General features: G+C 50.1%; 1 protein-coding gene across 2 annotated transcripts in view; it reads right to left on the bottom strand.

Moving 5' to 3' along the window:
- MLPH (melanophilin) overlaps positions 1–13,418 on the bottom strand; it is a 29,057-nt gene extending 15,639 nt beyond the window's left edge. The window contains exons 1-8 of one of the 2 annotated variants that reach the window (XM_056350307.1): positions 12,958–13,418; positions 8,697–8,918; positions 8,349–8,485; positions 6,914–6,952; positions 5,710–5,804; positions 4,536–4,664; positions 2,899–3,094; positions 1,499–1,659 (exon numbers count right to left, since the gene is read on the bottom strand). In XM_056350307.1, the coding sequence (XP_056206282.1) occupies positions 1,499–1,659; positions 2,899–3,094; positions 4,536–4,664; positions 5,710–5,804; positions 6,914–6,952; positions 8,349–8,485; positions 8,697–8,918; positions 12,958–13,067 (1,089 nt within the window). In that variant the 5' untranslated portion in view covers positions 13,068–13,418. The remainder of the gene's footprint in view (positions 1–1,498; positions 1,660–2,898; positions 3,095–4,535; positions 4,665–5,709; positions 5,805–6,913; positions 6,953–8,348; positions 8,486–8,696; positions 8,919–12,957) is intronic. The other variant, XM_056350306.1, reaches the window with a different exon arrangement.
- Positions 13,419–13,685: the final 267 nt, after the last annotated feature.

Here is a 13,685-nt window from a genome sequence, read left to right as displayed (position 1 = left end):
GGAGGAAGTCATCTGAAGGGTTGGTAGGAATTTGGCCCCATTTCCCGACTGCAAAGCATGGTGCACATTTCATGCCTAATGTACCGTGGCCTCATTAAGAACACCCAGTCCAGGGTTCTTCCATTTACTGCCAACTCAAAAAGGAATGGCATTTACTAATTAAAATATGTGCCGAGAGAAGGAAAAGGCATAGGAAAAGTTTCCCTACACAGACACATGAAGCGTGGTGCTGAGGGATGGTCGTGGTTATAGATCCCTGCACTGATTACCCAAACCCAAGGGTATTGGATGGGGTTCAGGACATGTAAAATTACAAGCTGTGAGCAGAGGCTGGCAGCTGCCTCTCCCTGTGTATCTGTAGCCAAACATCACCCTGCGTTCTGCTGCTCAAGAGGTCTGAGGAATGCTTTACCATTCTCACCACCCACCCTTCACAAAAGTGGCATCAGGAACGGCAAGTTCTTCCTTGACAATTAAAACACAAGCTTGCAGCCTTTCTGACACCTTTCTCCAGAGTGCTCCCCCTATTATCATCATTCAGGAGTGATATGTGACAGGTTGTCCTGACCCAGTCCTACTGGGGCAGGAACACTACATGCTGCAAAGGAAGAAAAGGATCTTGATGCTTATTAAACATCTCTCTCCAAGCCTCTGCCTAATCATAAAGCACCAGCACATTCAATTGAAAAAAGCCTTTTTGGGGACACAGAAAACCAAGGTATTTCACAGATCGATAAGGACAAGCTGGAAAATTAACAGCAAAGAAGGCAGGTTGGTTATTGTGGCAGCAGCATGGGTGGAGCGCAGCACCAACCAGTGCCTGATTTTCTCTTTTCCATGACTGCAAAAGTAGAAGGGCTGGAAGGAGAACCTGGGAGAGGAAGCACAGAGCTCCAGCGTATTTCTGCATCATCCTAAAAGGGCAGAGAAATATCTACTCTCCCTCATCTTGATGAATGAAGGAGCCCTAAATGCACCTTCTCAGGTCTCATGTCCTGTTCCCATTTCATGAGCACCTTGGCAGGTTCCTCACAACACAGTGCACAGGACATGGCCTGGGCATTCATCTTGGTGGTGGCACCTAGGTGAGCCAGGTTTTAGGTCATCCCACAGGCCCACTGTATTGCTCTGGCAATGCAAAGTGGCTACACCCCCAGTTTCTTCAGTTCCTGAGCTGAAGAGGATGAGGGATCTCAAGTCTGCAGAGATCTGGGACCCACTCTGCTCCCTCTTGGACCTGCACATGGGGAGCACAGGCACCAAACCACCAGTGCACAGAAGGGGCAGTGCTTGTGTGGATACCTAGGGCACACCACCTTTTCTGCTTGTGCTCCACATCCATCCAGGCCAGGAGACTATCGTGGTCGCACCCTAGTTTGCCATCACTGCTTCTCTTCTCTGAACCATCCTGTACCTCACAGATAACAACTGCCATTTATAGCAAGAGAGGCTTGGCCACAGAATTGATCTCACAAGAGTTTCAACAGCTGTTTGGTACCTGATTCCCAGAGTGACTGATGTTCTCCTGGGAGGAGGCTCTGTTCCGGCGTTTCATGTGATGGGGTGGGTAGGCAGGGAACTGGGCTCCCTTCACATCCTCATCAGAGGTGTCCATATCTGCAGAGTACCGGGACTGGGGCTGCTCGTTCCAGGGGCTGCCTTTGGAGAGAGAAGGTTTCAGCACAAAGGTACAAGAGATTCACACCCCTGAGGTCCTTGCTGGACATTGGCCCCAGCCTTAAGACAAGCAAATAATAAGACACTTCTCCAGATCACACTTTCTATCCTTTGGCTGAAGATGCTTCTGCAAGAGAGACCAAGGTTAAGGATGGCTACGCTGGACCAGGCTGCAGCTCCACCCGCTGTGGCCACACAGCACCAGGCCCAGCACGGTCCCACCCTGGCGCTGTCCTGCCCCAAGCAGCCAGGACCCTCACTGAAAACTGCTACCGCCTTCCCAATTTTGTCAGAGCCCAGGTTTGGACGCTGCCCTTCCTGCATTGTCCAGGTGATGGAAGTTGTTTAGATCAGGCTAGAGAGCTACCAGGATGGACCACTGAAGAGTGGAAAGTCTCCCTTTTAAAGGAGAATTTCAAATGAGACAAAACCAATGAGACAAAATGGAATTACCAAGCCAGAGTGTCACCCCAGCAGGGCTCAGAGTGGGAAATTAAACAATGTGCAGTAAGGTTTACCCAGTGTTTCCTGGTGCCCTGAAAATACAACCAAGCAGCTGGACACCCAGAAGGTTATATCCTACAGCTGCATGTACACAAACCAGTTTCCAGCCCTCCTGGCTCTGCTATCCCAGCAGGAAAAGCAGTTGTAGGAAAAGGCAAATTCTGCACCATCATTTGTGAGGGGCTTTATAGAAACCAGGGATCCTGTAGCCTGCCAGTGTGTCCTGCCCAGCTACAAGGATGCTACTTAGCAACCCCCAGTGCTTGCCTCCCGTTCTTGTTCAGTCTTACTCCAAGTCCCCTTGAAAGTAAACTTTGTGCACCCACAACACCCTTTGGCAAGGAGTTGAACTCACGTACCGCTGCCTGCAGGAGGAAACACGTCCTCCTGTTTCTAGCAGCATCCATTTCATTGTATCTGGTTTCTACCCTGGACAGGACTTTTAGGTATGAAAGGGACGGGCACCTTAAGAACCACCCCTCTGGCTTTGAGAAACGTGTTTGTGGGGAGCAGGACCTGCCCATTACAACTAGATAACTTCAGCCGATTCTTTCATGAGAAAAATCACTTCTGCAGATGGATATTTTGTCTTGACCCTCAGGCCTTTTAGCGGTTTTAAGGTTGTTCAGAAAATTCAAAGACATTTTCATTTTGGTCCAACACTTGCAGCCACTTGTCCTCGAAAGGATAGAAGAGAGCCTGGCCAGAGGCACCTACCAGGTTTTGTGTTTCTGTCCAGGCTCCTTCTCCGTGAATTGACGGTGAGCCGAACCTCTGTGCTGAAGTGCTGCTCCGGCGGGCTCACGCCCCGTCCCTGCTCCTGCAAGACGTGGTGGAAGACCAGATCTGCATCCGCAATCCTGGACTCCTTCTGGGAGGCATCTTCAGCTGAGTTGGGGAAATCTGGGAAGGACTGAGAAAGGAGGATTGCTGCTGAGCAGCTGCCCGTGAGGACTCCTTGCCTCTCCTGACCTTCGCTAACAGCTCCTAGCCTGATCCTCCAATACACGTATCGAGTGACCTTTTATGACGCTAGTTCCTAATAATACACACTTTGAAGACTTTACCTTGCTGGCAAACCTTGAGCAATGTTCTTCTCGTCACTGCCAGGGGGCACTGTTAATTTTGTCACGAGCTAGGCTAAGAGTTCTAGGCTGCAAAAAGCTCTGGGCTTTTAAGAGGCTGTGCCCTCCCACTTAGTCAACCACCAGCCACCTTCTGCCCCTCCGAAAATCTGCAACCGATAAATCTGATTCAAATGATCGCGACAGAGGCCAGCCCTCCCTAGACTCACGTTGAATTCTGTTGCATAAAGACGGGCTTATATGAAGGAAGAACAAATCTACTTGTTTGCCCCAGCTTCTTAGCAATTTGCGCGGCCTTCAGCAGATTTTTTTTTTAAAGCCTTTGTTGCACACCTTACCACATCCCGCTCCCACCCAGGAGGAAAGTGTCACAGTATCATTAGAAGGAAGAAGGAGCTGTTTGATGTTTTAAAAGTGAAATTTCAACAGGAAAGGCAAAGAGGAGCAGCCCAAAAAAAGTTTGATTTGAAGCATATCAGGCTGGAAGACCTTTTGCCACATCCAGGGCAGCCTGGTTTGCGTTCCTCCCCGGAGCTGGAAGGTGGCGATGACTGAGCCCCAGCCCTTGGTGGGATCACGGGGTGCAGCTCACTGCTGTTGCTTGTGCTGTAGCTGTCTGTGGGTCCCACTTCTGCTCAGGACCTCCTGACACTAAGACACATACAGTCTCCTATATAGAAATAACCAGTGTTCATGCAGTTTTTGATGTCCCTGTGTTCTCCCTTCTAACTTTTGGGGGCCCTCACCATGCAGGTGCCATTGCTGCAATCACACTGGCTCTGCGGGATTCATCTTCTCAACCTTACAAAGGTTGTGTGCCCCACGAAGCTGCTGGCCAGCTACGTCCCTGCCACCAGCACATGGCAAAACCATCCCCAGACTGGATGGCATGATGGGAGAAGAGTCTAGTTTCATTTTATCCCTTGAGTACTGAACCTCACAAGCTCACTGGAAACCAGGGTGCCCCATAGTCTTGAGACAACATGAAAAATCTGTTGTCTGCAGAGAGCAAAGAAATCTGCAGGGAGAAGGCCAGAGAATCTCCTGCTATCTCATCTTACAACTCATCCTTGCTTCAGTCACATGTCCTACTGACTCAGCCTGAGGCAAAGAACTTCAAATGGAAGGAGAGATAGCAAGCGGGGCTGTGGGGAGGAGGGATTGGCACCATTGCCTCTCAACACCAGCTGAAGGGTTTTCATAGCTGAAGGAAGAGATAGCAGAGGTAGCAAGGAGGCAGAAGAGAGGAAAGGACCCCCCCCCCAGTACCTGGAAAGCATCCGGGCTGCTGGCTGCTGGAGAGAGCTGCACAGACTGGCGGCGAGACTGAGCAGAGTACTCCGAGTCCAGTTCAAAATCAAAGGGATGGACAGACAGCAGGCGCTTTGTCTTGCACATCTTAGCATAGGAAGTGCAAGAAAGGAAAATTCAGCATAAAACCCAGTTGACCTTGAAGAAAAGGGGAGGAAGGGCCCTTGTCTCCTTAGTTTGCCTGAGTTTGCACAGCCCAAAACAAGGCTCCTGCTTTTTGCAGAGAACATTTGGGTCAGACATTGCCCTGCTTGCAGGGAGCCAGGTGAAATATATAGAAGGCAGTGTGTGCTTATGCTGCACCGAGAGAAAAGTGGGTTCCTGATTCCCACACTCTGGCTCACGACTGTGGCCATGAGCAGACAGCGAGAAGCTCTCTCCTGGTTTATAAAGTCACTATGGGAAATCTGAGCCAGGTTACAGCTCAGAGAGAGATCCAGGAGATGCTTTCAAGTCCTGAAGCATCTCCCTGTTTTCTTCAGAGAAAGGAAGCTGTGGGCAGATCTCCAGATATTTGGGAGGTCATCGGTTTCCTTGGGTCAGGAACAGCTTGGGCAAACCTCCAAGGCTTCAGAAGCAGATCAAAATGAAGTATCAAGTACGTGAAATGCAGCACATACCCGTAGCCACAGGTTCAGATGGTGTGTACGTAACAGCACGTATGTAACTGTACCAGCATTTCAAACACACCAGCAGATTTCACACATGCTACAGGGACAAATACACTTCACATCGCCCTTCTTACACTGCTCATATAGTCCCAGAAAAACTCAGGAGATAATGTGATATACTCATGAACCCAGCTGTGCTTTGCTACTCTACCAGGTATCTCTTATTCTAATGAAAAAAACAGGTGTGTTCTTGTTCTATGGGTAGGAGCTGGAACTTTTATACTAACTGGGGACACCCTTAATGTCAGGAGTGGGTCTTTTGTCCAGAGGACCGAGTATTTGTGATTTTACTGACTTGGTTGTTTCTACACAAACTGGGAGAGGGGCATATCTGAGAGGAGAACAAAGAGAAAGGCCCAGTTTGGAACGCAGCATAGAACACCACCACCACCGCCGCCCAAGGCAGGTCATCAGCAGCTGAGGGCACAGAAGCAGAAGAGGCCCCAGAACAAAACGCTTACTCTGCTGTAGCACTCTGCTTCAGCTCCACGAAGGACATTGTCTTCGTCATCACTGTCATCCCCAATGTCACCGCTGGTGAGGAACTGGCATTCACCTGGAGGGGAGACAATGGCACACTGTGTATGGGCAGCTCCTGCACCCCGTTCCTGCAGGAGGTGAGTCCCCACTGTGGTGGTCTCACCAATGCACGTAGGTGAGCCCAAGCTTCTTCTATGGGATGAAAAGGTCCATATTAGAAATAACTTCCAACATTTTCTTTTTTTTTTAATTTTTTACATGCTACACCATGGCCAGTAGGTTGCACAAGTAAAGGGAAGAGGACAAAGGATGGGAAAAGGACAGGAACATTTTAAGGTAGCCCCAGCGCTGCAGCTGGCATGCAGTGACCACTGTCTAAAGTCTGTAGGGTAGAGGCTTTTTGGGGTGCAGTTCCCAGGCAGCACTGCAGACACCCAGTCTTAGCACTTGATCTTGCAAAAGCTTGGCTGGCCTCTCATAGCTTCCCCTTCCAGCTGTGCACCATCACAGATGTGGAAGTGACCACTGCAGGAAAATGAAGGGCATCTGCACCACAGAGAGCACCCTGAAGTTCACCGGTGTGACTCCAGTGTTTGAAGGCACTATGGCTCAGCCCAGCACAGCTCTGCTTCTGCTGGTTCCCGTCAGCCAGCTCCACTATCTGTTAGTGACCTGTCCCTTTCTGGGTCCCCATCTCTGTAGCCAGATCACTGCCAAGCCCAGCAGTACGTTGGGAACAGCACAAATGCCTGATCAAGTCCAAAGTCGAGGTAGGCAAAATGCTCTTTCCTATATCAAATGCCAAGGTGCAGCAAATCTTTCCTGCAAGGGCTCCTAAGGAACACAACCCAAGTCCTAAATTCAGTGGCTTCCTTAAGAACACGGCCAGCTTTACGAGCATACAACTTAGGTGCATTGAGATGATTAGTATTGGGAAGCTTCAAGTTTGGCATGTAACTAAAAGCCCCGTTGTATCTGAGTCCGCCCTTGGAGACCCCAGGTGTACTGCAGTGCAAGAGGTGAGCATTACAGTCCACCTCCACCGCAGCGGAGAGATGTCCTCCCTGGCCCAGCAACACCAAACTGCGCTGGAGTGCCCATAGCCAGAGGGTGTGAAGAGAAAAAGACGTTGGAAACCTCTCCTGAACTGCCAGGCACATGCTGCAGTTCTCTTTTTTTACTTACTGTTAATGTCTGGCAGGCTGTAAACTCTGTCATGAAGACCTAAATGAAAAGAAAAATGGTGGGAAAAATGAATAAGCACATTTTCTCCAGGTACCTTGCAGAGAACAAGCCTCAGAGCTATGGTTAACTGGAGTTCTCATTCTCTAGACATCACAAAGCACTATCATCAGAAAAGCTCTTTAGGGAGAACAAAACAGGAACTTGGAGGCAGGACTTGACTTTTAAAAGTCAAAGAGCTTATTGCCACCACTTCCACAGTCCTGATGCAACATGCATGGGAGTGCAGCAGCAGGGGAAGGCAGAGCCAACAGCAGATGGCTGCACAAAATGCAATGGTTTCACATCATTCTGCTGTACCTCCCGCAACCAGGGATACAATCCAGGAGGAGATTCTTGCTTGCTCAAAGGTCAAGCCAATTCGCTAGTGTTAATGAAGTAATAACAACAAAATAATTTCTTTTTTAAAAAGCCATCAGAATCTCAGTTTAAAGAAGCCTAAAGCACAGTTATCCTCATGCTTGGCTTGGTTTTCTCTTGGATTGTCCTTTCTGTGGGGTCTGCTGCATTTCCAGGCTGAATGCTGCATAAATTGCCTCTCAGTCCATTAATTTTATATTCGATGCTGCTACCCTCCACTTTCTGATATTTCCGCCATGAGCGGTCTAGATAAAAGAGTGATTGGACCAGTTGAATCAGCACATGTCTATAGTATTTGTGTAAATTTTTCTGTGTTTCCTCAAGATGGAAATAAAAACCATGTTGGTTTTCAAAGGCAGTAGGCAAAGCAGTGCAGGACCTGAATGAACGGCAGCTAGGAGCTACCCAGTACCAACAACAGCTTTCAGCATATGTTTATGCACTGTTGGACCAATATCAGAAATACTGAAGATCCATAAGGCTCTGAAGAAAACAGCTATGGTGACAGTAACTTGCTAATTTTGGTACAGTTTTGTCAGTGCCAGAGCATCATCAGATTGGCTGTGAAAATCATGGGGGAAAAAACAGCACTGGCTTTATCCAGCCAGCTGGATATTTTGGACCTGCAGGTTAAATTTGGGTTAATTTCACAAGATCTCCCCTGTGATGAAAAGCACTAAAAGAAAGAAAAAAAAAAAAGAGATATAAGTTACAAAGCGCAGGACATGAGACTTAATTTAAAATTAAGTGCAAGATATTCTCAAGTCTGTCAAGTCAAAACTTGAACCTTTGCAGACGACAAAAAAATCCACCGAGAACATCTGCTCTGCTGCTGTCAGTATGAACACACGACTCCCAGCCTCCGCTCCCTCCCAAAGATGTTTTGAACGGTCTCGAAACCACATGGCACTCAGAGCAGCATCAATGCTGATGTTCCTCCTGTGGTGCATCCCAACACCGTGCCACATGGATGCCCCGTGTGCAGCAGGGCAGGAGAAACCCTGGTGTTCCTCCTCACCTAGAAATGTGGAGTTCACCCCCTGCCCTGGCTGCAGCCTGCCGTACAGGGACTGCAGCACCTTGGCACTTCCAAACCTCTTGAAACGGGATCGCACGTGCTCGTAGTACCACTCCAGGGAACCGATCTTCACAATCCTGCCCAAAGAGAGGATGCACACACAGGTGAGCCAGTCTAGCCACGCTCATGGTGACCAGACCCTCACCCAGAAACCTTCTCTTAACAAAAACACAGCCTCTTTTCTAAAGAGGTAAAGTAAAGTAAAGGTAAGCTGAGTTCGGGTGACTCTTCTTGAGCCTCAGCCCCGAGGCTGGCCTTGCCCCTTGCCCTCCATGGCAGGAGCGGTACCTGGAGAGGCGGCAGGGATCGCAGACCCAGCCTTGCTCCTTCTTGTTGTAGCGGCTGCAGTTCTTGCAGATGTAGAAGCTGCAGTCCAGGCACTGCCGCTTGCTGTTCAGCAGGAACTTGAAGGGCTGGAGGCAGTGGACGCAGTGGGTTTCATTGAGGTGGGACTGATTTGTCAGGAACTCTCTCTTGCTGCTCTCCTGATTGATCTTACATTTCAGCTCCCTGCAGAAAACATCCCAAAACACAGGAACTTGTTTTTGTTATCATTTCACTGTGAACTCTCATATGGCAAACCCGTCACGCCTCAATCATTTCAGGAATGATTTTCCAGGGAACATCCCAAGTCCTGCAGCTTGTGGAAACAGCTGTAGGGCAAATCTAATAAACAACATATCATGAGTTAAATAAGCTGAAAAAAAGAATTGGGCTCCAGATTCAGGGCAGGTTACTGTACATTAGGATCTGCCACTGTTAAATAAAAGATCAGATCCGGCTGTGCCAAAACCTGTCCAGTTTTTTCACAGGGTATTGATCATGAATCTCAGGAGAACGGGTTTTCCCAAAGTCCCTGTCTGCATCCCAACCAAACCCAATCTTTGAGCCTGAAGTCCAACTGGGAATTAAAAGCTTTCTGGAGTTCTCAGTTAAAAAAAAAAACCAAAAATCACCAACAAAAAAAAGCAATCTGAGATGAAAAAGGGTTAAAAGGGGTTTTAATCTAGTCTTTCAATGCTAAACTCAGCAGAGCCTTTTATTTAGGGCAGAAGTGATGTGCAATGAGGTTCTGACTCTTCAGAGGACACCAGCAGGAGGAGATGCCCGTGACTGTCCCATGAAAGCCTGATCAACATGAACGCTTTCCAAGACCACCTTCTCCTGGGAGTCAGTCACTACAGGCTTCCTTCGCTATCCAGTCCTGGCTGCTAGAGCAGGTCCCCGTGCAAGAAGGTGCCCATGTAAGGCTGAACCCCAGCGACAGCCAGGGCCAGCTACGATGCCTGCTGAGCTGGTGGGGGCCCAGTGCGTTACCCAAAGGCTTTCTGTTTGCTCCCAGCACCACGCACCACCCCAGGTATGTTTGCCTTTGGGGCTATGGCTGAGAAGCAATGTTTGACTTGTAGGGAAGGTCCTAGAAGGCTGTTTTCTATCTAGGCAGGGTAAGGAAGCTGCATTTTTCAGAGCAGAAGCCAGCCTGGGCCAAAAACCTCAAGCAGTTGTGTCTGGAGGCTGATTCAGAAGCACAGCGTGGACCACAAGGCTTCTGGTGATGCTCCCAGTGCCCCCAGCTGCCAGGGAGATGGGCTGATGCCAGGGTGGCCGCAGCAGGAGCCTTATTGGCGTGGCAGTGTGGTGCCGGGGTGTCCATGGGAATGACATGAACGTAAATCAAGCTGATCTCTGTTTAACCAAATCAGTTTGTACATTAGGGATAAGCTCTCATGTTTTTTTTCCGGGGGTGACTTTTCTCACCAGCTCGCTGCCAGCACACCTGTGTTCGCTGTTACACAGGAGTGTTACTGACTGGCATTAACTAAGGATCTGGGACATGTGAAAATCAGCATGAAGACTGGACAGGGCACCTAGCTTTTATATTCAGCTGTTCACCATCCTAGAGCTGTTTTGAATGACCTAGTGCAAATATGCAGCAGTAAATCTATACATGGCTACTAAAAAAAAAAAAACCCCAACAAAAAACCCAAGCTGAAAACCCTTGGGTTGCTCCTTTTCTACTCCCATGCTAAAGCTGTTTCCAGCAGGATCCAATCTTTCACTGGACTGCTTTTTCTGGTTCTCAGAGACCGGTCGGATCCCTTCACCTCCCTTCCCTCACCCACAAGACCTGCCAAAGGAAGGACGAATCTCGGCCAAACCAGTTTAAAACCCGCAGGAACCGCATGCCTCTCGTCTCCTCTTGCTGGCAGGAGCACAGGCCAGCCCTTTCCCTGCCCTGCTCATTGCAGAATAAATGAGCAGCGGTGGGATGCCAAACTGCAGCAGGGTTGGTCCAGCTGAGCTCCAGGAGAGATGCAGGGAACCATCCCCCGCAAACAAGGTTGCTGGCAGGGATGTTTATGGAGTGAAGCAGGGAGAGCCCCCACAAAGTGGCCATTATTTAATTTCTTGGGCAAAGCATTACCCTTGCATGGTTGTGCAGTTTCTGGCCAGCTAAAGCCTTTGTCCATTGTCGGTGAATAGCTTCTGCCAAAAAGAAAATGCAGAGAAGCAGCAGAAAAGGAAGAAAAAGACCAAGCTGGAGGGGAACATTTCTTCAAGGCCTGCAGGTTGAGACAAGCCCAGTGAATAGGAAAGCAAATGAATAGCAAAACAAATGGGGATGGTCAGAGCACAAGGAGCAGGGTGAATGGCTGCAGGGTCTCCCGTAACATCACATCAAGTCCCAGCTTGTTACAGGCAGAAAATGCTCACATAGCTCCGTGTCCAGCATGCAGGAGTGTGGCAGACTTTCCCAGATCGGTGGTCTGGTCTGTGCCAGGTATTGCAGAAATATCTGATGTATGGCCCTAGCTGAGCCTGTGGAGAGAGGCAACCAAGCCTTGGACTGGGTAACTTGCTCTACCCCAGAGACCTGGGCAGTGCCAGGTGTTTCTGGTTAAATGCCAGCCCTCTGTGGGGCAGGAATCAATGATAAAATGGGGGAAAAAATAGAAACCCCACGGCTGCTGGGACAGAGGGAATGCTACTTAGGAGAAGAGACAGCAGCAGGGTCCAAGCAACCTAAGACCTTCCCCCTGTCTTACACCTCCCATACCATGGCACTTGATCTGGGAGCCTCCTGGGCATCAGAGCGGACCCAGATAAGCCAGTCTGGCGCCAAGGTCTTGTAGGTAAGGAATTCACCTCGCCCACTTCTTTTCTGCAGGGCACAGCAATGTGGATCCCCACCTCCTTCCTCCAGGCAGAGCTCAGATCCATCACAAGGCAGACATTCACCCTTTCCAGGGTGATAATGTTTTAAACACCCTTGTCTGATCTCTGTCCTGTACTTCAGAGCTACCAGCAGAGGAAGGCAGTAGATGATGATACTGAATTATCTCTGCCTCCTACACAGGCTGGGTTTTCTTAGGCAAAAAAAGCAATCAGGAGGTTTAAAAAAATATATGACTGAGAGCTTCTCATGGCTGGTGGTGTAAATGGAGATGCTCCCACACAGCCTTCTGTGGAAATCCACAATGGCAAGCTTTTGGGGGATGCTTCAACAGCTCAGATGCAGATAATCCCACATGAAGAAGGATGACTCTCACCCCTCACCCTTCCCTTTGGATCTGATAGCAGAACCAATGAGCTCCTGGTCCCCAGGCTTTGCCATGCCATCAGCACCAGCCCTGGCTCCAAAATTCAGAACTACGAGGGTACGAGGGCTCGGTGGGAGTGCAGCACAGCCCAGACTCAGCCTGGGTGCACAGGCCATCCCACTGGGATAATACTGAGAACTTGGCCAGACCCTGAACAGGGACACTGCAGCTTTTTGAAATAAAGTTAAGAAAATACTTAGCTCAGCACCTGACATAGTTAGCAACCAAAGCCTAACTCCCCACAATTTATCATGCTCAGAACTTAATCTTATCTGACCAAACATTTTTTAAACTGCACTTTTGTCAAATGACCTGTTTATACGAACCTAGAAGACACAGTCATTTGCTGCTCCAGTGATTTTCAATCTTTTCCCAATCTGTGGCCCCCTAAAACTTTCCCAGCACGGCACAACCCCCTGGTAAAGCATATGTAAGGCTACTACAGTAAGTTTACTACTCCTCTCAGTTGTTTTTCCAGGATCCTTCAGGAGTCTGTAGTCTCCTAGGACTCACTGAATACCTCTCCTGTCCTAAACGCACAAGAACTATCACATGAAACAAAAGCAAGGCAGCCAAATTCCATCCTTTGCTCCCAGGCAAGGTCTCCCTGTGAGAGCCACGCCAGCGTCAAGCCCCACAAAGGCATTTCCTGAGTGGGGGCCAGGTATTTGTCCTCATAAACCTCCCTAGTGACACTGATCCGCATCACCGCTGATGGCACAGTGCCGGTTTGCACCTTTGCAGCCCGGACACGTCACCTTGCCACCGATAACGTAATCTATTAACTACTGCATTTGATTTTCACAGCCAGATCCCGGCTGTTCCTCCTCGCCCACAGACTCAATGCGTTGCTTTATTGCTCAAACCCATACGCAGCAGGGCGTACGGGGACCTGCAGCTGTGGCTCGCTTGCTCCCAGCCCCACGGAGCAGAGAGTAGATACTCACTCCAGCCGTTCCTCCTCTTTTTTCCGCAGATCAAAGTCCCGTTGAACGACTTCCCAAACATGCTTGGCCTCTTCATCGGTTAGCTTGGAGAGGTCCAGCTTCCTCCCCATCTTGTCCTGGCGAGGGCTGGAGCCGATCCCGTTACTCGCCACCCCGCACGCTCGCTCTCCCGTACCCTGGGATGCTGACGGAGGGGGAAGAGCTCAGCCCCACCTCCGTGCTGCCCATGTAACCGGGCAGAGGCAGAGCTGCGGGCAGGCCAGCCGGCTCCTGGCAGCACCGCAGCCGGTCTGCCGGGCGAGCTTGCCCGCCGAGGCGGCCGGCGAGCAGGGCTGGCGCCGTGCCTATCGGCTGCCGGGACACCCCGCCATGCGGGCGGGCAGCCCTGCCTTCCCCCGGGGTCCTGCCCAGGGCTGCAGGCAGCTCCAGACCTCCTCCACCCGGCTGGGCTTAAAGGAGATCTTTACCCTCGGCGGAGCTGCCTGCTTTATGCAGGGTGTGTGGATCAAATGAAACCTTCGAGCGTCTCCCCGGGGAAGGCAGGCCACGGGTTTGGGAGGGGGCTGAGCATCCCCGGGCGGAGCTGTGCCTGCACACCCAGGGCAACCGGCTCCATCGCGGTGGGTCCCGACCCACCGTGACCCCCTGCTCCCCTGCTGCTCGCTCCCCCACTCTCCTCTGTGTCTGATCTTGTTAAACCTCTTTCCCCCCTCCCTGCTAACAGCTTT

This window comes from Falco biarmicus, chromosome 8, assembly GCF_023638135.1.
Source record: "Falco biarmicus isolate bFalBia1 chromosome 8, bFalBia1.pri, whole genome shotgun sequence".
Lineage (NCBI taxonomy): Eukaryota > Metazoa > Chordata > Aves > Falconiformes > Falconidae > Falco > Falco biarmicus.
Note: the sequence above shows the minus strand (reverse complement) of the source record. Positions and strands in the feature narration are given on the sequence as shown.